At 37.1% G+C, this 26,654-nt stretch overlaps 3 protein-coding genes across 5 annotated transcripts; 1 reads left to right on the top strand and 2 right to left on the bottom strand.

Annotated features, from left to right (window-relative positions):
* Window positions 737–4,318, bottom strand: LOC18778472 (pentatricopeptide repeat-containing protein At3g24000, mitochondrial). The gene has a single exon (XM_007213597.2). It carries the CDS (start codon window positions 4,219–4,221, stop codon window positions 946–948), a length of 3,276 nt encoding a protein of 1,091 aa, XP_007213659.2. The 5' UTR covers window positions 4,222–4,318; the 3' UTR covers window positions 737–945.
* Window positions 4,928–10,757, top strand: LOC18781080 (DEAD-box ATP-dependent RNA helicase 10). The gene is made up of 14 exons (XM_007211624.2): window positions 4,928–5,046; window positions 5,151–5,309; window positions 5,477–5,600; window positions 5,713–5,782; window positions 6,163–6,225; window positions 6,342–6,416; window positions 6,799–6,918; window positions 8,095–8,136; window positions 8,243–8,317; window positions 9,133–9,279; window positions 9,405–9,542; window positions 10,077–10,188; window positions 10,274–10,362; window positions 10,473–10,757. The coding sequence occupies exons 2-14, from the start codon at window positions 5,171–5,173 to the stop codon at window positions 10,587–10,589; spliced, it is 1,311 nt and encodes a 436-aa protein (XP_007211686.1). The 5' UTR covers window positions 4,928–5,046; window positions 5,151–5,170; the 3' UTR covers window positions 10,590–10,757.
* On the bottom strand, window positions 13,137–26,337 carry LOC18778158 (protein PHOTOPERIOD-INDEPENDENT EARLY FLOWERING 1). 3 transcript variants are annotated; one of them, XM_020561909.1, is made up of 20 exons: window positions 26,034–26,337; window positions 24,374–24,454; window positions 24,064–24,171; window positions 23,837–23,917; window positions 23,627–23,715; window positions 23,366–23,502; window positions 23,199–23,260; window positions 21,969–22,104; window positions 21,195–21,503; window positions 21,038–21,111; window positions 20,819–20,953; window positions 20,342–20,380; window positions 19,920–19,988; window positions 19,720–19,782; window positions 16,564–19,636; window positions 16,234–16,298; window positions 16,089–16,159; window positions 14,931–15,717; window positions 14,239–14,792; window positions 13,137–14,100 (listed from the first exon to the last, which is right to left on the bottom strand). In XM_020561909.1, the coding sequence occupies exons 1-20, from the start codon at window positions 26,091–26,093 to the stop codon at window positions 13,659–13,661; spliced, it is 6,435 nt and encodes a 2,144-aa protein (XP_020417498.1). In that variant the 5' UTR covers window positions 26,094–26,337; the 3' UTR covers window positions 13,137–13,658. The 3 variants fall into 3 exon arrangements, with proteins under 3 accessions (XP_020417498.1, XP_020417499.1, XP_020417501.1); XM_020561910.1 differs by having other exon boundaries at window positions 14,931–15,714; window positions 26,034–26,336; XM_020561912.1 differs by lacking the exon at window positions 26,034–26,337 and having other exon boundaries at window positions 24,064–24,181; window positions 24,374–24,456.

The following is a 26,654-nucleotide window of genomic DNA, read 5'->3' as shown; positions in this document are numbered from 1 at the left end:
AACATTTAAATCAAAATGTAAAATTAACAAAGTACACCCTATTTAACTACCAAAAATACCATTGGTACACCCTAATACACTAATATCACATCTAATTTGCCACATCATATTTTAATTTCTTCTAAAGCTTTTGTTCTTCACAATTTTTTTTTTCCGGAACTTTTGTTCTTCACATTAAAATGTGTCAATTTGAACAAATTTGGGTTTTTATTTGTTCTGCAAATTCCTTCTTCTTCTTCCTTTTTTTTTTTTTTTTTTTTCATCTTAATGGGGTTTTTTTTAATTTAGTCTTCAAAAAATGAATTTGTTCAAACTGGTTCGACAACACGCCATATGGGTCTAATAGCTACTGCAAACTTGATTCAAATGAAAACTTGAAAACTAATTCCCAAATGCCTTCTTTAACCTTCATGTCTAATGGAGGAGTTGCTGGGCAGCAATGGAGGGCTGTTGGTTGGCAAAGGAAGGGGCAAGCGAACAAACATTCAATGACACCTCTTTGCACTACCGCCAATGCTCATTGCGTTGTTTGCCGTCGACATCAAGCAAAAATGAAAACTTCTCTACGTTTGATTAGGGTTGGATATGGTGAGTAGGGCGTACTTATTAAAATTATATTTGTTTCACAATTCAATATATCTTTTTTGGTCATTTTATATTAGGGTAAATTAGTAATTCAATAAATAGTTTGGTAATAGGGTGCACTCAGTTAATTTTAAAATTCATTTAGCAGCACTTATCAAAAAATTACTTGAGATTTCAGAGAAGAGTACGGAGATACAGTACAAAAAAAATTCAAATCGTTCATGCTATACCCTAAACCCTAACCAGTAATCCCAATGGAAGTTAGATCATTGTGGTTTCAAACCTATCCTATGCTCAGTGCCAAAGCAACAATGATCCGTTGACTCAGTACTGTGTTTTTTAGCTTCTTAAATATCTTCCTCACCAGTAATCAGAACAAGAACACTTGCCGTCACTGAAATGGTGAAACCGGTAAGGATCTCTCAGTATGATTTTCCGCCCAACTGCTGCACTAACATGCTTGTAGACAGAATGACAATCACCACATACACGAAGATTCTTGAAAACCTTAACAGGTGAACCTTTTGGAGTATTGATCAATCCGAAAGCAAGGGCAATTCTCTCACTGTGGTTCCAAAGATTATGCTCCTTCTGTTCTTCATCTGTATCCTGCAGTGCATAGCTTGTATCAGGAACATAACCTGCTTCTCTAATCATCTTCATAAGCTCTCCCAACTTGGCATAAATCTGCCCTGTCTGTGGATGGGATTGCTCTCCCATCCCAAATTTATTCACCTCAGTTTTCAACTTGACCCAACTGCATGCAGGCTTCTTCATTATGTTTCTCGATCCCATCTGCCTCCTTACATTCTCTACTTCCTCCCATCTACCGGTAGTTGCACAGACATTTGACAAAAGAACATAAGCCGAATCATCTGATGGATCTAACTCCAGAAGATGTTCTGCAGCTTTCCTCCCTAGCTCTACATTACGATGGATTTTACATGCAGCCAACAAGCTCCGCCACACAAGGTCATTTGGCTGGACAACCATTCCTTTTATGAAATTTTCAGCTTCAGCAAGCCTTCCTGATCGTCCAAGAAGATCAATTATGCACACACAATGCTCTATTCCTGGTGGGACACCAAACTCTGTGGTCATTGCATAATAGTATGCAAGACCATCATCCACCAGACCCCCATGACTGCAAGCAGACAGAAGTGAAACAAAGGTGACATGGTCAGGTTTTGTACCAAGATTTAGCATTTCCTGAAAAGCTTCCCTAGCCTTCTGGAAACACCCATGTTTGGCAAAAGATGATATCAAAATGTTCCATGATAATCGTGATCTGTTGGTTGGAGAGGGAAGTAATTTCAAAACATCCTCCATCTCCCCACATTTTCCATACATATCCATGGCAGCATTTGTAACATAATGGTCCGAGTCAAAACCAAGCTTAACTACCAGGCCATGAAGCTGTTGGCCTTCCTCCAACATAGCCAGGTCAGCACTAACAGAAAGTGCCACTGAAAAGCTGAACTGATCTAAGTCTACTCCAGCTTTCTTCATCATCACAACAAGTTTCAAAGCTTTCTCTAACCCATGATTAGCATTTGCAGCAATGATTGCATTCCATGCAATGGAGTTCTTAAAATCTAATCCATTGAATATGGAATTACTTGAATTCAAATCACCACACTTAGCATACATTGTTATAAGGGTACTCTGAACATGTTTGTCTGACTCAAATCCTGTTAGAACTATATGTGCATGGAAGGGCATTCCATGTTTTAGTAAATCACCAGGAGTCATAAAACCACCAAGAACATTGATTATTGTGATGTAGTTTGCTGGAGTTCCTTCTTCTCTCATTAATTTAAAAGCTTTTATCACCTCATTTGGATCTTTGCTCTTGGCATAACCACCAATAAGGGCATTCCAAGTAACTTCATCTCGCTTGGGCATTATTTGCAATACCTTTTCAGCTTCAACCATCATACTAAACTTTCCGTACATGGTAACTAGTGCATTGCCAATTATCACATTGTCTTGTAGGCCTGTAAGGACTGCAATAGCATGAAGAATTTTCCCTGGAATGAGAAATTCAGAGTTCGGACAGGCAGATAGTGCACTTGTTAAAGTCACATAAGTTACTGGTTTTCTCATCCGAAGCATTTTAGCAAAAAGTTTCAAGGCTTTTTGGCACTCCTCATTCTGAACATAGCATGCTAACATAGAGTTCCATGAGATTATATCCTTCTCTGTCATTCTTTGGAAAACTAACTCAGCATCTTCTGATCTTCCAGCTTCAGAATACATACTTATAAGAGTATTGCCAACACAAACATTTGATTCCAGCCCAAATTTTACTACTAGTCCATGAATTCCACTGCCCCACTTCAGTTTATCAGTGCAACCACAGACTGTCAACAATGATGAAAGTGTTGTGGAATTCACTTCTTTATTAACATGCCGCATATAGTGAAAACACCTTAATGATTCTTCACAAAGCCCATTTTGCGCACTTGCAGAAATAATCGAATTCCATGAGATTATGTCACGTTCATCCATGTGATCAAAGACATAGAAGGCCTCGTCCACATTACCACAGCCACCATACATGGATATGAGGGAATTTGCCACAGAGACACTATTCTCTAGTCCAAGTTTCATAACATGTCCAAGAACTTGGTGACCCAATAGCTCATCCTCCAGCATCCCACAAGTACTAATGACTATAGCAAATGTGTTATCATTGCAACATACTCCTTCAAGTCTCATACGCTTATATATACTAATAACTTCTCCCAAATCTCCATTATTTGAATGTCCAACAATCAAAGAAGTCCAAGTAACCACATTCTTATCCGGCATCTCCTCAAAGAGCTTCCGGGATTTAGACACAAGACCATAGGTGCCATAAAAGTGCAAAAGAGAAGTACCAACAAAGACATCACATAACAAACCAATTTTAACTACAAAAGCATGAACTTGCAATCCTTCATTAAACATACAAGCCGACTTATCACACGCAGTTATCAAACTAGCAATGACAAACCCGCTTGGCTTAAACCCGCGGCCAATCATTCCAGAAAAAAATCCAATCGATTCGGGGTACAAACCTACTCGTACATAACCCGACATCATCGTGTTCCAAGAAGCTTCATTTCTCTCTGGAATATTATCAAATATATAGCGCGCATACCCTATACGACCAAACTTCCAGTACATATTTACCAAAGTATTCGAACTGAATACACCGAGAGGCACGAACCCCTTTATGCATAATGCATGCAATGCTCTGCCGAATATTTCTTTGGTGATTTCCGAGAAACCCTTTCGAGCAAAGCATGAGATTTCTGGGTTGGGGTGGTTTGATAGGTGGGGCTGAATGCCACAGTTTGTGGATTCTTCTAGGCATGGGAGAGAGATGGGTTTTGGGTTTAGGTAGCTTCTGCGTGTAAAACTGGGCAAATATGCAGCTGGCTGTGGAAGCTCAAGTTTGAGAGCTGGGAATTTTTTGCAGGAACTAGCCAGCTCTGCTTCTTGCTTCTTCAGGCTTCCACTCAGCGAAAAATTTCTCGCATTATGGGTCCTGCTTGTGAGCGAGCGAGACACTTCAGATTTCTTTTTCTTTTTTTCTTTTTCTTTTCTTGTGTGATTATTGGGCCTGAGGGTGTAGTTGTATAAGCCCATTGATGAAGCTATTGGCTCAGCCCCAATTATTTTCAGCCCAACCAAATTTTAATACCAATTATAGCCATAATAAAATAACATTAAGTTCACAATGAAAGACAATTTCTTGATGGGAAAAAAAGGAAGGAAAGATAAATTCATTTAGATTTGGACCAAAGAGAAATATTGCTCGTTTGAGACTGCTTTTGTATAAAGTTCTCATGTTCATAATCACTTTTCGTAAATCAAAACACATGAAAATATTTATTAAAAATTAAGTGCTTTTTGAAAATAAGCACCTATGAAGTAAAACATAAGAGTAGTGGTCTCGCGAATGACTCACTAGTGTAGTGGTTTGAAGTATTTACTCCCTTAAGTAAGGTTCTGGATTCGAGTTCTTGTATCCGTATTGTGTGTGTGAGTTTAATATGCTATCTCTCTTTTCAAGTTTGAACCCACAAAACACTTTAGTAGTGTGTAAAAATCTCATTCCCTTATTATGTAGACTATCCTTCATATTAAAAAATAAAAGAGAAATGCAAGTTTTTCGCCTAAATGCTATTAAAAGCGTCTTCAGTTATCTTGATTTTTCAAAACGAAATAACTTTTTTTTGTTTGTTTCTTTTTTGAACTATAGACTGAAATAAAATTAAAGCCAAATGGCAGTGACAAAAGTGTAATTAATTCCAAAATTGATCTTCATGTTGTCTTTTACCGCCTTAAACCCTTACACAGACTGCAAAACAAAAAACAATACAATACAAACAAACAAACACAGAAAAACCCTAACCGCGGAAGCCGACGACCCGAACTTCTCGCGCCACAGAGACTAAGCTTCTGCTTCAGGTACTCTATCTGAAACTCAAACCCTAAACGTATCTATTCATTATCGTCATCCCTTCCCTATGATGAGCAATTGATCTTAATACGCCGCCGTTTCCTCTGCTCAGCAAAATCAGGACTTGAGGGAATGGCCACCGACGAAGAGAAGCAGACGACGACGTTTAAGACTTTGGGGATATGCGACGAATTGGTGGATGCATGTCAAAAATTGGGCTGGACAGTCCCTACCCCAATTCAAGTCGAATCCATGCCTTCAGCCCTTGATGGTTCGTTCACTCTCTCATACTTTTGTATCTCTTTGCTTTCACATTTCTTATTTTTCAAATATTTATTAACTTTTTGCCCAATTGGTTTTAGCAAATTTCTGAGCTCGATTTTCACATATAGATTTTGTATGTATATGTCTACTGATTTATGAATTTTTGTGTAAAAGGAAAAGACTTGATCGCACTTGCACAAACTGGTTCGGGTAAAACTGGAGCCTTTGCGCTACCAATATTGCAAGAGTTAATAAATTCCCCACAAGCATTTTTTGCTTGCGTTCTGTCCCCGACAAGGTTGGATACTTAAATTAGATTAAATGTTACGAGGAAGCTGTATGATGCATCGGATTGTTATATATTTTGACCTTTATAACTGTATCTTACCATTGACTTGGGTATGTTGCAGAGAGCTTGCAATTCAGATTGCTGAGCAGTTTCAAGCTTTAGGCTCAGAGATTGGTGTCAAGTGTGCAGTGGTAAGCATTTGACCTATTTAGTTTGCTAGTTTGGCATAGTGCACATTACCAATTGTATGAGATTTGCCAAACTAAATAGACAGCTAGTTGAGGAAAATGATGTGTAGTTTGTAAAGTACAAACTACTGAAATTATGTTCAAAGCTCTTTTCTGTTGTTTCATACAGGCTTAAATTATATTTAGTGGCTAATTCTTATCGGGGTGTGCAATTTTTGAACAATGTATAATTTCTCTCTTGGTGCTTTGTATTAAGTCTATAAAGTAAACAGGAGTTAATCATTCTTTAGAGCTTTTAAAGATGAGATTCTGAAGTTGTTGGATTGAAGCTTCTCATTGATTAACTTTCTTAAACATTTTTTGTGCTACTTAATTTTGATTAGCTAGTTGGAGGAGTTGACATGGTGCAACAATCTATCAATCTTGCAAAGCGGCCACATGTTGTTGTAAGTTTTTATTTTAGTGGCACGGCAGCCTTCGTGATTTATGTGAATCTTTGTGTAAATATTCAAAAATTGACAACTTATGTTTTGATTTGTTATCTTTTTTTCCCCTCTCGCAGGTTGCAACACCTGGACGCCTCATGGATCATCTATCGAACACAAAAGGATTTTCTCTTCGCTCATTGAAATATTTGGTATGATCTGCTTATTTTAATATGTTATCTTTTCAATTTTTGTTGTGTATAAAAACTTACAAATGAATTAGATGGTATGGTCATATACAATGTAGACCACTACATGCACTTGTAAGCAGAGGTCAATAGAGACTAACAGAGGATGAAATAATGAAAAGATCTTTAAAGAATAATTCAATTGTTTAATTTATAACAAGCATTGTCTGTGTTGCATTTTGTCAGACTTTTTCTTGCATCTTCTTTCTTGTTCAGTTAGACTAGTGACATTAGCTTATATGATTACCTTAAAAGAATTTGTATTTGCTTGTGATATGATCTCAAATGTCTCATGTCTGAGACCTGGCTAGATATACTAAGAGGCCTCTTATATCCAATGGAGCAGGTTTTAGATGAGGCTGACAGGTTGCTTAACGAGGACTTTGAGAAATCAATTGATGAAATCCTGAATGTCATCCCTCGTGATCGGAGAACGTACTTATTTTCTGCTACCATGACTAAAAAGGTATATGTTCAATTATTTCAACGCATCTACATTTTTTTTTTCTTTGTATTTGTGCTTTTATTTTCATCTCGTACCATGGTTTGGTGCATATTAAATACCATAAAGTGGCATGCTGATTGGACATGTGTGGCTTGGTTTCTATTTTTTTAACCAAAAAGCTGTCGATTTTAGAAGTGTTTGTATAAGGTGAAATATGCTACCAAAATTTTAAATTATGGGACACTGTTGAAATTGATGTTTTCATGAAAAAAACAGAGATTGAAGTAAGCCTGCATGTCATGAAAATGCTTATATGCTGCTGTTACTATTAGTCCCGAAGCAGCTACAAAAAAGAAAAAAAACTTTTGCCATATTATTTGAGGTTGCATTTCCTACCTGCTCCCAAGCAGAGAAGATATGTGTCTTAGAGAACATATTATGCTGGCAGATGCCAAATGCTTGTAATAGTAGGTTTTGGAGTTGAGCAGCATTAGCAAAAACAGTTAAGAATCTATTCAGTTTCACTCTTCAAAATGCCACCAATTAAATTGTCCTGGTGCTTGGTGATGGTGTTGGACTGCGACACCTAGGAAAATTATACTGTATATGCACAGCTGGATTCTATATAAGAGAGGCTTTCCAAATCTAAAACACACACACACATATATACAGAAATTCTCCTATGCGGACATCCGGATAAGAGAATAACTATATATATATATATATAGAGAGAGCTTCCATTGAGGGATCCCTCAAATAAGCTTATTTGAGGCACACCCTTGTAGGGCATACTCCACATTGTATTTCACTAATCCAAACCGTCTATTTTGTAGATATTCATTCAAAGATCATCTCTATAAAAAATCACTTAAATCCGATATCAAAAGACCACTCAATTAAATTAATGAAATTTTCGTACTTTCTTGAAGCATTGTGTGCATTGATTTTGTAGGACACAATTAGATATCTAAACGGTTTCCGATTTGTCTAATTTTTTGCAAGGATGATCTATGAATGAAGTCCTAAAAAATAGATGGTTTGGATCGTTGGAAAAAAAAAACGTAGAGTACCCTAAAGGGTGTCCTTCAAATAAAATTATTTGAGGGATCCCTCAATAGAAGGGGACTGATATATATATATATATATATATATTATAATTTTTCATCAGTTAACAGAGTTGTGCTTGTAACGTTGCAGGTCAAAAAGCTGCAACGGGCTTGTTTAAGGAACCCTGTGAAGGTATGATGAAAGAGTTTGCTGCACAATGTTCATTCTCCACAATTCTTTCCTAAATTTTAACAACCTCTTTCTTTTTTTTTTCTTTTTTTTTCTTCACTTATCTCAGATTGAAGTAGCATCAAAATATTCTACTGTTGACACACTAAATCAGCAGTATCGTTTTCTGCCGGCTAAGTACAAGGTCTTGTGATTTTTTCTACTCGTATAATTTTAAACTTTTGGTTATGCCTCTACTCATTTTGATATTATGTACATGTTCTGCTGTTTATGAATCATACGTCAAAGTATATTATGGTTAAGACTGCTGCTAATATTTGCCAATATAATACACAAAGATGAACTATCACTCTTAACAGGAGATTAGGAAAAAAGCATCGTTAGATTATACTTTGAGGCCATAGAGCAGCTTCGAAAACATCTTTTTTAATTGCTTTTAGCTTTAATTTTGGTGGTTGGTGAACCCAGATCCAAGAACTTTTGTTTTCCCTTGTCTAGTGTGTGTACTTGAAAAGAAATGCCTAAAAGACTGATTCATGATTTCTTTACACATTTATTTATGGCTCGTAAAGCACCTGATGTTATGCCTTTGCCTCTTAAAAGATTTGTCTATGTTAGAATAGGATTATAGATTAAAAAATGTCAAAGACCAATGAATTTACCTCTGATCATATGAGCTCCTGAATTGTTTTATTTATTTCGTGGACATCCTGGAGTGAAGGTAAGATAAAACTTGTGTGTTTAGAGAGTTGGAAGGCATAGGTGACATAGTACAACTACACATGAAATGACAGATGTAGCAGTGGTGCCAAAATAGTTGGCAAGAGTCTTTTAAATATTTTAATATATAAAATGCAATATAAGTGAGATGTAGCAATATTCTGGACACAGAGTGAAGATATAATCATGGCATGCATGCTTTCCTTCCCTGATGTTCCTGTCATTTTATGGCTCAGTTTGTCTCCCTTGGATATATTTTCACAATGATTGTCCTTGCAGGATTGCTATCTTGTATATATTTTGACCGAGAAGTGTCAGTGTACAACAATGGTATTTACTCGTACATGTGATGCAACACAGCTTTTGGCTTTGATGCTTCGAAATCTTGGCATAAGGGCCATCCCAATTAGTGGTCATATGACCCAGGTATATAACATATAATAACATTAATTTTTAGAGCTTTTTTTCAAGTTTGCTTTATTCGTTGGAACCATGTTATTCATTGATATTCCAGAATTTCTCTAACTTTGTTCGTGGATTGTTTCTGGCAGTCAAAAAGGCTTGGCGCCTTAAATATGTTTAAAGCTGGAGAGTGTAATGTACTTATTTGCACTGATGTGGCCAGTAGAGGATTGGATATTCCATCAGTAGATATGGTTATTAATTATGACATCCCCACAAATTCAAAGGTTAGGCTTGCTATTGTTTAACCTGGTGTAGGGCTTGTTGTTCGCAGTTTACATCAAAGTTAGCCATTCATCTTGTTTTCAGATGTTAATATATCTTTTGTTATTTAGTTGAGTTGATGCTATTTAGTCCCTAGTATTATTATTGAGCTACATGTTGCAACGTTTTACCTGTATGACTCAGGAAAAATATGGATTCTCCTATAATACCAAGCCACTAAATTTGTCCTTAAATCGGTAAGGGTAACACCTTTTTATTGCACTCAAATGAAGAACTTCACTAGTTCATTACTACAGCAGACCATTTTGGATATTGAATGGGTGCCATTGCCCCCACCCGACCCTCTACTCTATGTATGTAATGCTTTTAGTGTGTTGGGGAAATTATGTGTACTCGAAAACCTGCAAGCCTATCTAATTCAAAGGGAATAAGAAGAAAAATAATGTATTTAATAATATATAGACAATATACTGTCGTACAACTGTATTTTTCTTGTTTCTGTATGCCCTTGTTTGCTAACTACGAGTGAATCACAGGATTATATCCATCGAGTAGGAAGAACAGCTCGTGCTGGACGATATGGGGTTGCAATCTCTCTTGTGAATCAGTACGAGTTGGAGTGGTATATACAGATAGAGAAGCTTATTGGTAGGCTATAGTAGTTTCCCATGTTTGTCTGTTTGAGATACTAAAATAGAGTGTTTTGGATGCTTACAAATTTGTCGATGTCCAGACAAAAAGTTACCCGAATTCCCTGCTGAAGAAGATGAAGTCCTGCTATTGTTTGAACGTGTCAAAGAGGCCAAAAGACTGGCCCTGAAGGTAATGTTCTTCTTAAGTTGGTGTTGTTTTCTATCTCTTGTTTACTTGCCAGTGTATCAAGAAGTTTGGTTCCATTATGGTTAACGTGATCTACACTTCGACTTTACCAGAAAATTAAAGACGGTGGAGGCAAGAAGAGGAAGGGTGAAAACTACGGCGAGGAGGAGGATATTGAGAAGTATTTTGGTCACAAGGGTGGAAAGTCCAAGAAGTTTAAAGCAAGATGAGATTGGCTCCACTCCTCTGCTAACTTTTGCTAATGAATTCTCATTTCTGTAATATATACCGAGCGAAGAACTTGTTCTATCTTCCCTGTTGTTCGGAAGAGTGGAAAACATTTTTGAAAGTGTTTTTTTCTTACTATTTATAAAATTATCAATTTTTTAAATGTTTGATATTCTTTTTTTATTCGGTCTGGTCTATGCTCAGCCCCCTCTGCTAAACTTTCCACCTGTTGAGAGAAATTAACTATGGGTCAAGGCTTGTAGACGTGCTTAATCAAGTTGGCAAAGTGGATGTGCTCCACGCTCTCCACTTGAGTTCGAATTTTCCTCCCTGTAGTTTAGATTAGATTAAAGTAGAATTCTGCTTGTATATATTTTTAAAAATTAAAAAAAAAACCGTGTCTCTTATCATTTAATTCCATAATGACGTGAGAAAAATAATTTATCAATTTATTTTCCAGTTTATACAAATAAAATTGATAAGTAAAATTTATTTTCCACATTTTCGACCGTGCAGCCACCCATCTTGTTATCTATATAATTGATACTGGGACTACTGATCCTTGATTCTTAAGAACGATCTTTATTCTATTCTTAAGAATGATTTTATTCTATTTAATGTATCTCCTTAATTATTCATGTATTAGCATGTGTAATCAGCAGCATGCCATGCACCAATATATCTGCTTTGAATTTATGTTAAAATTCATGTGATTATTTCTTCTAGGTACACTGAGGACATGAAACTTGATGATGTTGTCGACAGCAATGTTGATGCTGAAAGAAGGGGATAAAATTAGATTGGCATAAGGTAGGGGAACAAAAGTTTGTGACCATAACTATACAAATTCGAAACCTATGACCTAGCACGAACTTCCCCATCCTTTTTATCTTTTTTTATTTTTTCCTAGACTGAACCAACTTCGCACTTGCCTAATTGCTAAAGGTCCGAGTAGGTTTTGGACTCACAAAGGTCTAGGTTGATTTTAAGACGGATCAGATTGAAATAAGGGGATTCCAATACGAATTCAAAAATTTTTTGGAATGAAAATTATTTTTTAATTATGTTCAAAAATTTCGAAATTTTAACATCCATTTCAATTAAAAAAACTCCAAATTTTTGGAAAATTTTCAAAACTTATATATATATTTTGGAAAATAGTTGAAAACAACAATTTAAAAAGTTAAAAATGGTTAAAAATTGAAAACTCATACGAAAAGCTCGAAAAACTATTATATGCTATTATTTAGATGTTATCATTTATTTAATAAGTCGTCTGTGTCTATTTGGTCATCAAATTATAATTAGTTCAATGTTGAATTAGTCACGTGTAGTCTAAACTTGAAATCCCAATATATTTTGGAACTTCGGAATCTTGAGATACATTCCAATTCCAATTCAATTTTTTTTCGACATTTTCAGATATTGAAATTAATTTGGACTCGCCAAATTTTTTTTTTCTTTTTTTGGGGTAAGAATCAGATTGTCCAATCCTACTTGCAATCCCACAAAGGTCTTTTGTAGGCTGAGAAATTGAAATGGGTTGATCATGAGAGAAGAAAAAGGAAGGCCTAGTAGATAAGCACACTTATCAATCTCCAATTCTGTTTTGTTTTGGGAGTTTGCAAAAGCCCATGAAAATTACACGTGAGTCGTGAAATAACGAGGTTGGCGAGCTACTTATCATTTAAAGACACAACAAGAGGAAAAACATAGCTGAGACGAACAGAGCCTAACCTAATAAATTTGAAGATCGTCCAACTTGGAGAGAGCACAAAACAAAGAATATAATGATGTATTTACTAATTAGGAATTGGAATTCTCATTAAGAATTGAATTTCATTTATGGAGGATTCATGTGTTTACTTCACATCAAAAAATTGAAAATAAGTGGAGCCCAAATAAAATTAGGAATTGAATTCTTGATTTTGGAGAAATTCAATTTTTGGGTGGGATGTGCTATGAATTCATCTTTTTTACCCATTATATCCTCACAATTTTTAAAATTCTAAATTTGTCAACTACTTTAACCCAACAACGAGGACATTTTAGTAATTAGTATCACTTATATCATAATTCCATATGATTTAGTATACAACTTCAATAGGAATTCGAAATCTAACTTTTCTCAATCCATATGGTTTAGTAAACAACTTCAATAGGAATCCAGAATCTAAATTCTCCTCAATCCAACTCCTCTTCAATTCAATTTGTCTTTAATTTAATTCCTCATAATCCAATTACGGATTACTCAACATGCCATATATGAAACACCAATTCTGACCTTGCAGTCTTCGGAATCCTGTAGGTTAGAAATGACATTATATTTTGTCCACTATTCACGAATTGACCCCAACGTCTATTGTCTTATTCGAAAATATTTGCCAACGGGTGCTTTTGCAATTAAACTTTAGACGCTCCATGCCACGTGTGCTACTCTTACTCTTGTAAATAATACAAGTTCGGAGGATACAAGGAAACTACGGTGAGGAGGCGGATATCGACAGTATTTAGGGAGAGAAGATAGAGAGAGGGAGAAAATAAACTAATTCAATTTTAAATCAGAAACTTTGCATGAACCCAAATTAATAGTTGACAACATGCACATGCGTAATAATAATTTTTTTCATTTTTTTGAAAAATGACTGGTAAGCTAATTTCATTCACTACTTCTCATGGAGTAAATGTGCCCATACAGACGTCTCAATGGAAGCCCTAAACAAATTCAACCATCTCTCCACCCAGTGAGAGATTAACTACAAAAATTTTATGTTACAATTAGAGTTCCCTAAATCTTGGCTCCTTTGCAGTCCCGCACAGATTCTTCACGCAGAAAAGAAGGTCGATTTCAGCGTGTGACGGGAAGATGGGCCAAAAAACTGCCCCTGCATCTGCAAAGGGCAAAGTCCAATCTCCCAATTCCAATACCGTCTGCTTCGTAATCCACGTGTGATGGGAGTAAAAAGTTTATAATCCCAAATTTGAAGATTAGTTTTCCACCAATCGTAACTTCTTTAAAGAGGGAGCTCGGCCTGGACACAAAACTAGTGGTTCCAGCTCTCAGATTTAGCTTACCCAATGTCAATATATTCTGGCAATAGTTCATCATCAAGGTCTCCAATCAAGCCAGGAACATATTCATGTGGGAGAACTCCAAAGTCCTCCGTTTCCAACAAAGACTCGTCAATGTAAGAATAAGAATTGTCTTCCAAATCATCAATTCCAACATCCTCGCTGACAGGCATGTTCAGGTCAAACCTTGGAATGGGATTCATGGGTGCAGCCATTGGCAAAGGTTGAAATACCTGCTCAGTAATAAAGCTACGCATCTCACCATGCTCTACTGAACTTTTTCTGATCTTCGATTTGGAAGGTCTAACTGAATCAGAGAAGACAAGTTTGTGCTTTCCCGTGGTCTGTGGCTTTGACACTGACCGAGACCTGATATCATTTGTTGGGAATGCAGATGCAGCCCACCCCATGGTATCTTCAATGCAAGTTCTTGTTGCAGTCCTGAAAGTAGACAGAACTCTTATTAGCAACCTTCCAATACCCAAATCGCCAAACTAAGAATTTGTTCAGACATCTACATGAAAAATGTTTATTTTTCATATACCAATTGTTCTGGATTCATGTTGCAAGAGACCTTACCTGAAACGGTTCTCAGCTAAATTTACATCACAGGAATCTTTGCACTGATCATTGCTGGAGTTTCGAAGATGATGATCTTCTGTAGCTTGACTTAACAAGGGCAAAGGGTCTGAATCGGATACTGACAAATTTATAACAGACGGCAATGCATCCATGAAGTCATCTTTCCCTCCCTGAAATTCCAAAGTTATATCCAACCGCTCTGCATCCATTGCTGAATCTTTCCCCAGGTTGGGACGAAAGACTCTGCCATCCTCCTGCCTGCTGCTGGCATCATTAAGTGCAGCAGCTATCAACTTGGTACCGTGCCCAAAAGTGCTCAACTTCATTCTTTCTGTACGTTCCTTCATGGAAGTCTGAGAAATTTGGTTAGAGGAACTAAAAAAGCTTCCACCAGAATATAGACCATTCCAGGATGATGGGAGATTTTTTCGGCGATCTTTGCGAGATGTCACCTTCCAGACAGATGAAAGCAGGGCAGTGAAGTGTTTCTGAATGACAAACTCTCTATTGGGCTGCTCAGCAGCAACATTTAATAACATTCGAATATTATCCTGGCATACAAGAAAGATGATGAGTCGTTTAATAAATGTTAACTGCACCAACTACAATTCACAATAGCTAAGTGATAAAAGTGTTTATGAGATTGACAAAACATATGCAGTTCTGAAAAAATAAAACACCATTTGTACCTCTGTTACTCTTAGAAGAGCCTTTCCAGATCCTATATTATTAACTTTTTCATAATTAGGATTGTCCGGTGTAGACAAAACATATCTTTGGATGAGTTCCCTAAATCTCTCACAGCAATGGACAGGATGGCGATATCTTCCCCTATAAAACCCACCAGCAGTCATTCCATAAAGTATGTCACTAACCAAGCTCCAATAAGGACCATACTCATGTACAACAGCACACAATATCGCATCCTCTTGTGACAACCAAAAATCTGGTGGTGGAATACAATCTCTAGACCAAATGTTGCCCTTCTTTAACTTCTCTGGTTTTATCATGAGAACACGCTTTACAGGCATGGAAGTGATAGATATTTTCCCTCCCATCTTGCTTCTACTAACTGGTTTATGCTCAAAATCAACCACACTCTCACTTGGTTTTGACTCTGTAACTTCATCATGCTCCATTGTAGAGAGGTTAGTATCAAACTCCGAAGGACAAATTTCAAGAGTAGACTTCTTGAGTTTCTTTGATTTTTTCTTTGAAGTCTTCTCTTCGCCAAATGGTCTAGATTCAGCCTTCTTACGTTTTCTCTTGACAATTGAACGTGGTGATTCCATATCGGAATAGGTAACTATCTCATAAGAGATGGAGTCTTCATCTATGGACATAGGTTCCACTTGAAGATCTCCTTTCACAAGTTTCAGTTCAGAAGCTAGAGATCGTTTCTTCAGAGATTTAAATTTGGCTTTCTTCAATTTCTTCTTAGGCTTGGGTTTAGGATCACTTGGCATCTCATTCCTGCTATAGCATACAACTGATTAATTACCAAGTCTTCAACATAAAAACACAAAAGTCTCAACAGCTACATTAAGAAATTTCTAAATTAAGTACGGTATTTCAGAACTAAAGTGCTCTCTATTTTCTTCATTTGACTGTTGGATCATTGTAAAACTCGTATCTCTGGAATGCCATTCTATACTACAGTACAGATGCAGCCATCTTGTTTTGTGTGTGTGGGTGGGGGGGAAGAATTCTTGTAGTACATAAATTCAGTGCCAGTTATAAGACTTCCTTTGTCTCAGAAAGAGAGAGAGAGAGAGAGAGAGAGATTAATGGGAGGGATTAAATTGCACCAATTACTATCAGGACAAGGGTTTAGATTGTCAGCTTACTTCATAGAATCACAATTTTCGTCTGCTTCATCTTCCTTCACCTTGGCTTCATATTCCAGTTCCTCCATCAACTGAAAAAAAGAAGTTTATCACACATTATTTTTAAATAACAGAAAAATATGCAACTCAAAGAGTATCCACTGACCTGATGCTGAGTCAAAGCCTCAACCTGCTGACGATATGCCTCAGTTGCAAAATCAGCGTCCCATGCTAAGTAGGAAACAACGAGTTTAGTCTAGAGTTGCAACATGTACACATGGCAATAATAACAAATTATAAGTTTGAATCTTTCACATTACATCATTGACCATCATGCCCCACATGATTAAAGAACTGATTTACAGATACCAGATACCATATCATGACACTATGTGACACAGTGAAGGGGCAAATTGCAAACAAGAGCTTTACCAAGTGCCATGTGGGTAAAGATTATGAACTTAAAAAAGCAATGAAAAGATTAAGAGATACTTACTTTCATATACAAGAGGTTCCTCATCTTCATCAATCTCAGCTTCCATTTCCTCCTTGTATTTTTCAATGCGGTCTAGTTCCCATTCCGTCTCCTCAAATCTAACCTGAGATTCCACTGCTGTTTTGTCTATAATTGGGTCCCACAATTCCAGAAAACGAATTGCATACCTATCTATTGGACGTAATTGATTGCCAAATGATGAGATTTCTTGTCCTGCTGCTGCAGCCATCTGTTTGACATCATCCAGCATGTCCACATCATCTTCTCTACAAGCAATAGTAACAGCTCTTTCATCATTAGAATCACTCCCATTCAATGTTATTCCATTTTCTTTGTTTGAAGAGGTCGTCCAGCCACCCTGCTCAACAGGTTCATCAATCTTCATGTCATCCTCATTTACTAATTCATCATCTTCCAATCTCACAATGGCTTCTTCTGTAAATTCTTGATTGTCAACAGCTTCCTCCTGCTCAACTTTCTTTAATGCCATGTAATCGGCTTCATCTTCTGCATGCTTTAGAGCAGCTTCCAGATCAGCATTGGATAGAGAAACCTCAGTTGTGTTGTGATTTTTCTCCTTTTGCGTATTCTTAACAGGAAGTGCCCTATGACCAGAGAAAAGCTCCATAGGATCAAGCTTTTTGAAGAATTCAGTGTTGTATCCCCCACTTTGTATAACTAGATCATCAAGCGCACGCTTCTGATTTGCTTTCTTCAGGATATTTTCTTCAATGGTGCTCTGACTAATCAACCGATAAATATGAACTTCACGTGTCTGTCCAATACGGTGGCATCGATCTTGAGCTTGTTGGTCCATAGCAGGATTCCAGTCACTATCATAAAAGATAACAGTATCTGCCCCAACTAGGTTTATTCCAACACCCCCACTACGGGTTGACAATATGAAAAGAAAAATTTTGGGATTTGTGTTAAATCGCTGCATTAAAGTCTGCCTCTCCTCAGGCTGAGTGGACCCATCTAAACGCATGTATGTGTAACCATACAGATTGATGAAAGCCTCCAAGATATCAAGCATCTTCGTCATCTGAGTGAATATTAATGCTCTGTGACCTTCTGACTTCAGTTTTCTAAGCAAACCTGCAAGCTCTTGCAACTTACCACAGTCAAACTGTATAAGTCGCCTGTCAGGAAAATATACTTGCCTTCGGACAATTGCAGGTCTGAGTGGTGATAGAAGTGGTGACAAGGTTTCAGTGCATTTCTGCTTATAAACTGGATTCTGAAGCACAGCGCTTCCAGACTTACTGCACCAACATACAGGTGGGGGCGCCCGAGCAGCAGGGATTGCAAACAGAAAACTTTCAACCAGGTCAATCATTTTCTGAAAGCGTTCCACTGGTGAAAGGACTATATCAGCCAGCTTTGAGGAGTACATGTAGGACAAAGGATTAGCCTTGTGAGAGTGAATGTCAAAAACAGGATGTCTTATTGTAACAAGATCCCTTAGGCTTGTTGAGTATATGGGCTTTCTGTTGCACCTCAAGTTATTCCACCATGCAGTAGCTGCAGCATGTTCCTTTGCTTGTCTTAGTCTCTCCTCCATAATTGCCTTATGAACCTCTTCAAAAATATTTGTTCCATGCAACTTCTTGCGATGTTTAAATCCACCAATATATTCAAGGTTAGTCAGTTCAACACGCTCCTTGATTGAACTTGATGGAGTAGCAAGAGCTTTAGCTTCATCACTCTCCCAAGAAGTCATGGTAAAATCTAGATGAGTAAATAAAAACCCCAAACCCCTAAGGTCTACTGCAGAAAAGGGTCCAGGTGAAAGAATTGAACAGACAGAAGAACTCAATTGTGTGTAAATACCAGCCATATCATAGGAACTGACAATCGGACGACCTTCAAATAAGTCGGGATGATTGCATACTTTACGAAGTTGCATTATAATACTTATCATTCCAAAAAAATTTGCACTTGCAAGAGTTGCTTGTGTTTCGGAGCTAGCAATGAAGTCTTCATACAAGTTACGCTGCCTCCTGGAGAGTCTACAGTTTATCACATGCTCATGTTTCATAGGGAGCTGCTTCTCCACGTCTCGTTTTAAACGACGGAGAATGAATGGCCGAAGGACATTATGTAGACGATCAAGAACTTCCTTATTCACTTTTTCTTGCCCCTCAACCATCCCTGATATAGGATTACAGAACCAATCCTTGAATTCCTGATGGGACTGAAATACATGGGGCATCAAGAAATGCATTAGAGACCAAAGTTCCATGAGATCATTCTGCAGAGGAGTACCAGTTAACAAAATGCGGCGTTTGGAATTGAAGTTTAAAAGAGTTTGCCATCTCTGTGACTTCCAATTTTTAATCAGATGGGCTTCATCTAAAATCAAGTATTTCCACTTCTTACGCTTGAAGACTTTTGAATCTTGAATAACCAGTCTGTATGTTGTTATGCATACATGAAATGAATTTGGTTTCAACCAGCCTTGCCTTTTCAATTTGCGCTCTTTTGCACTTCCGAAATAAGTTAAGATTTTGAAAGCTGGACACCATTTGAGAAACTCAGTCTCCCAATTAAGCATAACACTAGTTGGGACCACAATAAGATGAGGACCCCATATTCCCTTTTCACATGCTAGGTGTGCAAGCAAAGCAATTGTCATGATTGTCTTCCCAAGCCCCATCTCATCGGCTAAAATCCCATTCAGTCTTTTCTCATACATCGTTACAAGCCAATCCAAGCCAATATGCTGATATTCACGTAAAGGGAACTTAAGAAGAAAAGGGAACTTTGTGCGAACTTGGGTTGTGGAGAAGGTGTTTCCAGTTGGTTGTGCAGATCTCGCAGCAGCGGCTGCATCCTCAAGTCTGTTCTCACTGTCCTTTCCTCCTTCTGATATCTTATCTATCCTAGCACTCTGTTCTTCAGTAGGAGAATCAAGAGCCAGTTGGTGCTCACCAGAGTCAACATCTTCATCCATACAAACACTATGTTGCTTTGGTTCAACATCTTCAAGAGATGGAGAATCCACAAATCCCTCTGATAAAGCAGAGGCATATTCAGATTCACCATCTGCAACTTCATCACTGTTTGAATCCTGAAAACAGGTTGATAATTGAACAAAATCATAAGTGATGTGAAGCACTCAACATATGAGCAGAAGCATACAATAAACCCTACCTTTTTATACCTTGCTAGCAGTTCCTCTAAAGGAACTTCACTCTCCTTTTGTAGTAAGGCAATCTGAAAGATAGCAAAAAACCATAGAAACAACCGACAAACTTTAGACCGAATCTTTTAAAAGTATCTAATCTGGATGTTTCTACCAATATGCCTAAAGTATAAGGGTGCGAAAAAAGGCATGTAGAATGGCTTCTCACCTCATCCATGGGATCACTGGTATCTGCTCTTGCCAGTTCCTCCTCCTCTGATAAAGTTGTCTCATCATCCTGCACATGAAATTCAAATCAGTACAACAAAGGCTATTGGAAATTAGAAACATGAATAAAACCTATTGGCAACCAAATTCAACCAATTCAAAACCTATTCCCCACTCAACTCCCCACTCAACTAAAACTCAGACTGTATTTATCACAATTTGGCTAGAATAATAATGAACCAACATATACCTAGATGTTGCAAGCAACCCAAGATTATAAAAACAGTATGAAAAGGCCTCTACTATGGTTGAGTCAACGAATAACAAACAATAGCTACCTAATTCCTAATAAAGGAAAGAAAAAAAAACTCCCAAGACAGGACAGAAATAAAGTTAGAAATGAAACACAAAAAGCATTCCCACCTTTTCCTCTCCAGCAGCAAGAATGAAGTCACCATCTTCCTGCATAATTCAAGAAAGAGTGAGCAATAACCTTACACCCAGATTAGTATTTTTTCAAAGAATAATAAAATAGAAAGCCCAAATATTAAATGGAAAGGAAAGGAGAACTAAAGGATTGTGGTAAAGTATATCTAAGACTCTGAAACTAGGAATACAGAAATATGGATAATTCAGAATACCTGTACATGTATCTCTCTCTCTCTCTATATATGGATTATAACATGTAGAATATATACATATAAGTTTGAAGTCTCATAATTTCAAAATAATTGGAGTTTGCGATACCATTCCAAGATATAAATCAGAGGGTACATGAGTTCACCAGACATCAACGTCCAATCAATAAAAACCCATGAACAAAAACAATGTTGCTAAACATACGCTACCAGTGCAAATAGACAAATAACAAAATCAAAATTAAAATAATAGCACACTCACATGTTCATCATTAAAATCATATTGCACATGTCCCTTGGCAAGCTGTGCAGAAGCTTCTGAAATATTTTTGGCTCCATTTATCTCAATATCTGATAAATGGGTTTCTGAAGTGGACAAGCCACCATTACTTTCCACCTGTAATTAGAAAATAACTATCATGCTAAACCATTCATATACTGCACACTTCAGCACTGGAATCTATAAACACATACAACTTACACAACGACGACCGGTGAAAATGTCAGAGCTGATTTTTTCAGTCTTACTGGCTACAAAAATATCGCTTTGCCCACCTGCAGCATAATTAACCCATCACCTTCTCAGACATAATCATAAGTTTCACTAAGTAACACAATACATTAACTGGTACACATACCATGGTCTTCCCCCACTGAGGTCATTTCTGTGCCATCTTCAACCTTTTCAGGACGCATACCAGGATCCTTCCCCACTGAGGTCATTTCTGCGCCATCTTCAACCTTTTCAGGACACATACCAGGATCTTCCCCAACTGAGGTCATTTCCGCATCATCTTCAACCTTTTCAGAACATGTACCAGGATCTTGCCCCACAGAAGTCATTTCTGCGCTATCATCACCCTTTTCTGGACAAATACCATGATCTTCCCCTACTGAGGCCATTTCTGTGACGTCTTCACCCTTTTCTGGACTACTTTCTGGGCTAACTGAAAGTCCATGTTTCAGATAACATTTATGAAGATGCTACTAGTACGAAATAAAGGAGCTCACTTGGAATAGGAGCGACAGGGGAAGAGATCCAACCAATAATTTTCCAAATCTAGTATCTATTTACCACAACTCTGATTTCTAGCATGGGACACAAATAAAATTCATAGAGATAAAGCTGAAAGAGTAGTGGAAAAAGCCATCCCGACTGGCTCATTCATAGCTCTCTCAGAACCCAAAAGTAGGTCTATTAGAGATGAGTCTGGACAATCTGGAAACAAATACACTGAGGTACATGCCTAAGCAGGTATGGACATTGTGAGTGATCGAAATCTGGGTGTCATCTAGTAGACCTACGTGGGGGGTAAATTGTTTGAAAAGTTCCAGACCCATATTTATGGCACCCAAACTGCCCCTCATAAATTAAACAAAGTACAATTGTGCAAAACATTATAACCATTCACCTTTCTCCATAGGATATTGTTTGAGTAACTCCTCAAGTGGAAGATCTACTTCATTTTGTAAAGCAGCCAATTCTTCCTGTCTTTCTTGTTCAGTAAAAAGAGCCTCATCTTCCTCAATAGTGCATTCATCATCTTCCTAAAACAGCATCATCATGCAGGAAAACATCTGTTAAGAATAGAAATTATATATAAAGAGCAGTATCAAAAGATCGTTTAAATCCACAAGGCGGGACAGTCTGACCTCAAAATACAATAGAGGACACAGGGCAGCCTTTGCAAACATGCTAAGGAAACTAATACATTTTGGCAGTAGAAATTCAGGTAATATAACAGTTTACAGATAGAAACGTACTCTAACTAGCATATATATGTATAAAACTCACAATAATAGAACATGAGGGTGCGTATTCAAGTTGCAAATTTAGAAAAAATAGGTCGTATGTCTTTTATTGCCAACCTTATTGTGGTCAGATCTCATTTCCAAAAATTCATGACAAAAAATTCCACATCATTGTTTAGGGTTCATTTGATTCTATAGAAGTTTCCCGACCAGAAAACAGTTGTGCCGTTAGGCAGAAAAATGGGTCAGTTTAACTATAGACTTCATCTCTGGATTACCTAAAGTTGTGGTCAACTACTTTACCAACTATGCTTCTTTCATGCTCGCTAGACATCCCTGAGTGAGGGGTGGCACAGATCTAGTTCAAAATACTGAGTATTGGAGAGTGTTAGCTGATATGACATGATTGATCATATGGCCAATAAATATCGTGAGCTACCATTCATGCAGCAGCAACAGCAACCTCCTATAAATGACAGCTGAGTTTTATTATTTTTATTCTAAAGGATTACTTTTCTTTCTATTTATTCGAACATACGAAAAATTATGTCTGTATATTATTCCTAGTGTGAAGAAATAAGAGTACTAGAAAAGGCTACCAGCCCACCACAATTTTCTACAGCCAACCCTACATCTTCATACAACTGTTTTCTCGAGCAATAATCAAAGAAAAGGAAAAACAAAGAGAAGGCGTTAGCTGATGCCTGCTGAAAACTAGCACCTGAGTGCTCTGAATTCTTCTACTTTATATTTTCTAATATGAAATCCAGGGCATATGCATAGAGTTCCTTGGCTGATTGACATTGTTATCATGTACTTGCACACCAACAAATTGAGTTCAAAAGAGATATCGTATAATTACAGAATATACAAGGAAAGGAAAGACTCACTGTTCCATCATCTGATTGTACATCATAATCATCATCACCGTCTACTGTATCTGACTGAGGATCTGCTTAAAACGTGTAAGAGTGAATTATTTTGGTTATTAAAGAAAAGTAAAATAAACTTCCTAGGTAAGCGAATAACAGCAATGAAATTACAACCTTCAACTTACCGGCATTAAATTCAGTTGATTTGTTAATATCATTTTCATCCATCTCTTTGCATTGAATACTCAGTTGATTTTGTATGGGATATTGCTGCACAGGCTTGTAACTGTCCCCAAGATTTTCTGCCAACATTGTTGAGTACCTGGAAATTTCATGCATACCATACTTCCATTCAGTTCACCAGGAAAATAGCCAGAAATCAAAGGTAGTATACAGCAAATAACGAAAATTCAGATTATATCAATTAACCAAGAAAACATATTTACCTCTCAGTTTGCCCTAGAAGGAACTCAAGCTGCTTATCAAGTGCCTTTTTCTTTTTCTCATCAAGTTCCATCTGATGCTTGTAAAGCACCTAGATTACATATTGTGTATATATAGTCAGGGACCTAACTATAAAGAAATTAATTGATTAAATTATTAAAGAGAAACCAAATAAGTTGGAGACTTGATTGACAAAGCAAATATAAACTTACCAGCTTCTCTATTTTCAGCCAGAACTTCTTCACATCTTTTGAAATACTGAGGGCAACCTTCTTTAACCGCAGCTCTTCTTCCTGATCAAAATTGAAATTCACATTGTTGCAAGAAAAATAAGCATGCCAGTGTTATATGAACCAATTTTGTGTAACATGAGAATTGAGATAAATTTGTTCTAAAATGTGAGCATGACACATTCACTTCAGTTAGGGAAAAACAGAACCTTCATTCTTTTTTCTCCCCTTGTAGCTTGATCTAGCATGCCTTTGCTGGCTCTTAAAGCAACCTTCTTCGCCTGAGCTAATTTCCATTTTCTCTCTGACTCAAAGTCCTGGTAACAACTAGTTTCATAAGCAAGGAATAATAAAACCGTTTATCTCATATTTCTCAACATAATTGAAAAGATATCACACTTTTCAACATAATACTTGATCTGAAGATAATAAAGCACAATCATACAAGCAGATGACTAAAGTCCAGAATTTCCAACAACATAAATTGCCAGATCTTCAAGGCATATATTAGTAAATTACCTTTGAAAGCCATATCATCTCCTCTAAAACATGATCCCAATGAGCCTTTGGCCGACGAGGTTCATTCGGAGCTTCAAGGGCCTATCATAGTTAAGTTAGTCAAAATGAGTAGAATAAGAAAAGGATGGCAGCAATGCATTCAAATTACTAACTGTTTTCAATATATAGAATGTTATCATCACCAAGGAACATGGAGTCCGAAGACCATTACAAGCATGTGCATGTGATAAAAAATATTCGGAAAGCTCCAAATAGTTTTATTGAAACTTGAAGGCATACAACATTCAAACCATTATACTCAAGATCCCTTGTTGCAACATGTCAATCCAGAGAGCAGTTTAATCCTAAGTCCTAATATAAAAACCAATTATTGTATTAAAGTTATCTGACCACCTCTGTAGTAATGATACTTCAAGAAGAGTACAGATATCTGTTTTGAAAACCAGTAATTCCCATTAAAGCTGAAACAAAACCCACAGAAAGAAGAATTTGTCCTAGCATGACTCATCCACAGGAAAATTCTTTATCACTTTGCTACAAATAGTAATCTGTCAAATCCCCACAATCAGAAACATTGTAAAACACAAAGGTTTGGAATGGTTTCCTCTCAAGCCAAGACACCCAACCAACCTTTTCTGGACGTCATTGCTCTACTTTATCTGTCTTGAAATTCTCAATAAAATCATCCCTAGATTAAAAAAAAAATAGAAACATCTCCATGCTCTTCACCATTGAAGATATAAGTGCTGATGTTTCACTTAGTTCAAGATACACCGTAAGCCAAGACTTTTACGAAACCCAGCCCACACAATGGGTGTCAATGCACTTTGCTAGGACTTGAGCCCGATACATCATTGCCTACTTGTAATCTTGTTGCGCAGTTCTAGTGAAGGAAACATTTCAACTTACAAATCTGAAAGGAAATGACTAAAATAGAAGCATGTTTCGGCTAATAGAGTAGCATGCATTCCTGAAGTTTAATCTTCATCACCTAGCTAACTTGACTCTCAATAGCCTAAATAGAAGCTTGCGGCAACTAATAAGCAGTAAATCCTCAAACATCTTCATTATATCATCAAAATCTTAACACACATTGGCCTAATGCAAAAAAGAATTCTTCAGTACAGGGTAAGATATTACTAGTATGTTGGATATTTGTACGATAACATAGTGAAAAGAAAAGTATAAAAGGTCTCCCCAGCTCGTAGTTGGAATATCATAAAAAATCATATAACTATAGGAAAAAACATGAGAACCCAATATTCTGTTATTGGTTTGCATGCTTAATCTCCACTATGGAAAGGTGTCTTCAATTTCTCTTCATTTTTGCATAGAACTAACGTTCTTTTTTCGTCTTTCTACACTTGGTTAAGAATCAAAGGACATTTTAACTTTATTTCTAAACAAGGGTTATGTTACGACTTTTGCGGCCAAACCCATTCCAAAGAAACACTGTTTTACTTCAATTTATTCATCCTCTTCAACTTTTGCGTCCCATATACCAGGAAAAAAAACTACAGTACATATTTTGGTTTAACAAAAAGAAACAAAAAAGTGGCATTTTAAGAATTCATAAGAAAAACAACTAGTTATTCACTTCTAGCTCATCAAAAATTCAGATTTCAACAAAAATGCAAAAGTATTATATAGGGAAGCCAACCTTGTGGCGTTTAGCTCTGGTCTCATGATCGAGCTTCGACCTTGGACCTTTGGAAGCCATAGTTTTGGGTCGTCAGATCCACAAAACCGGTGGATCTAGACCGTCTGGTCGACGCCACTACGCTCTCCTTCTCCGATTGCTCTCTTCCTTCCTATACTCTTGCTCTTCCTTTTCTCTTCTTTTTCTCTTTTTGTTTTGTTTATCTCTCTGGAGCTTCTTGTTTCTTCGCTTTGAGGACACCCGCCTCTGATGAAATTCCACGATGCGGCGCTGCGTTTTGGGTTGCGGCTTTGTTTACGTGGCTGGATCTGCCTTGGGCTTTATTTATTATAGGTTTGGTTCATGGGCCGAGATAAATAGCTCCAACTGCCCAAACATAAATCCCAACCGTTGAAATAAAACAACGGTCAGGATGTGATGTAGATTCGGTTGCAAACTTTGATCGGGCAATCAATTAGATTTGGCTTGATTGATGTGATGTAGATTCTGTTGCGAACTTTGATCGGGCAATCAGTCAGTTGTTTTCATGTGTACGAAATATCATAAGAGTGGATAACCGAACGCAAATAATTTTGAGTACTCAAACAGAAGATTTTTAACCACTTGAGTTAGAATGAAATG

The sequence above is a fragment of the Prunus persica genome, chromosome G4, assembly GCF_000346465.2.
Source record: "Prunus persica cultivar Lovell chromosome G4, Prunus_persica_NCBIv2, whole genome shotgun sequence".
NCBI lineage: Eukaryota > Viridiplantae > Streptophyta > Magnoliopsida > Rosales > Rosaceae > Prunus > Prunus persica.
The sequence above is the reverse complement of the archived record's forward strand: the minus strand, read 5'-3'. Positions and strand labels throughout refer to the sequence as shown.

Coding starts and splice junctions, on each gene's coding strand:
- LOC18778472 (XM_007213597.2), bottom strand. CDS start 4,221: ATGGGCTTATACAACTACACCCTCAGGCCCAATAATCACACAAGAAAA.
- LOC18781080 (XM_007211624.2), top strand. CDS start 5,171: ATGGCCACCGACGAAGAGAAGCAGACGACGACGTTTAAGACTTTGGGG. Junction 6,919..8,094: donor CTGCTACCATGACTAAAAAG/GTATATGTTCAA, acceptor GTAACGTTGCAG/GTCAAAAAGCTGCAACGGGC. Junction 10,189..10,273: donor ACAGATAGAGAAGCTTATTG/GTAGGCTATAGT, acceptor GTCGATGTCCAG/ACAAAAAGTTACCCGAATTC.
- LOC18778158 (XM_020561909.1), bottom strand. CDS start 26,093: ATGGCTTCCAAAGGTCCAAGGTCGAAGCTCGATCATGAGACCAGAGCT. Junction 24,455..26,033: donor CCAGAGCTAAACGCCACAAG/GTTGGCTTCCCT, acceptor TAACTATGATAG/GCCCTTGAAGCTCCGAATGA. Junction 21,504..21,968: donor ACAATATCCTATGGAGAAAG/GTGAATGGTTAT, acceptor ATGGACTTTCAG/TTAGCCCAGAAAGTAGTCCA.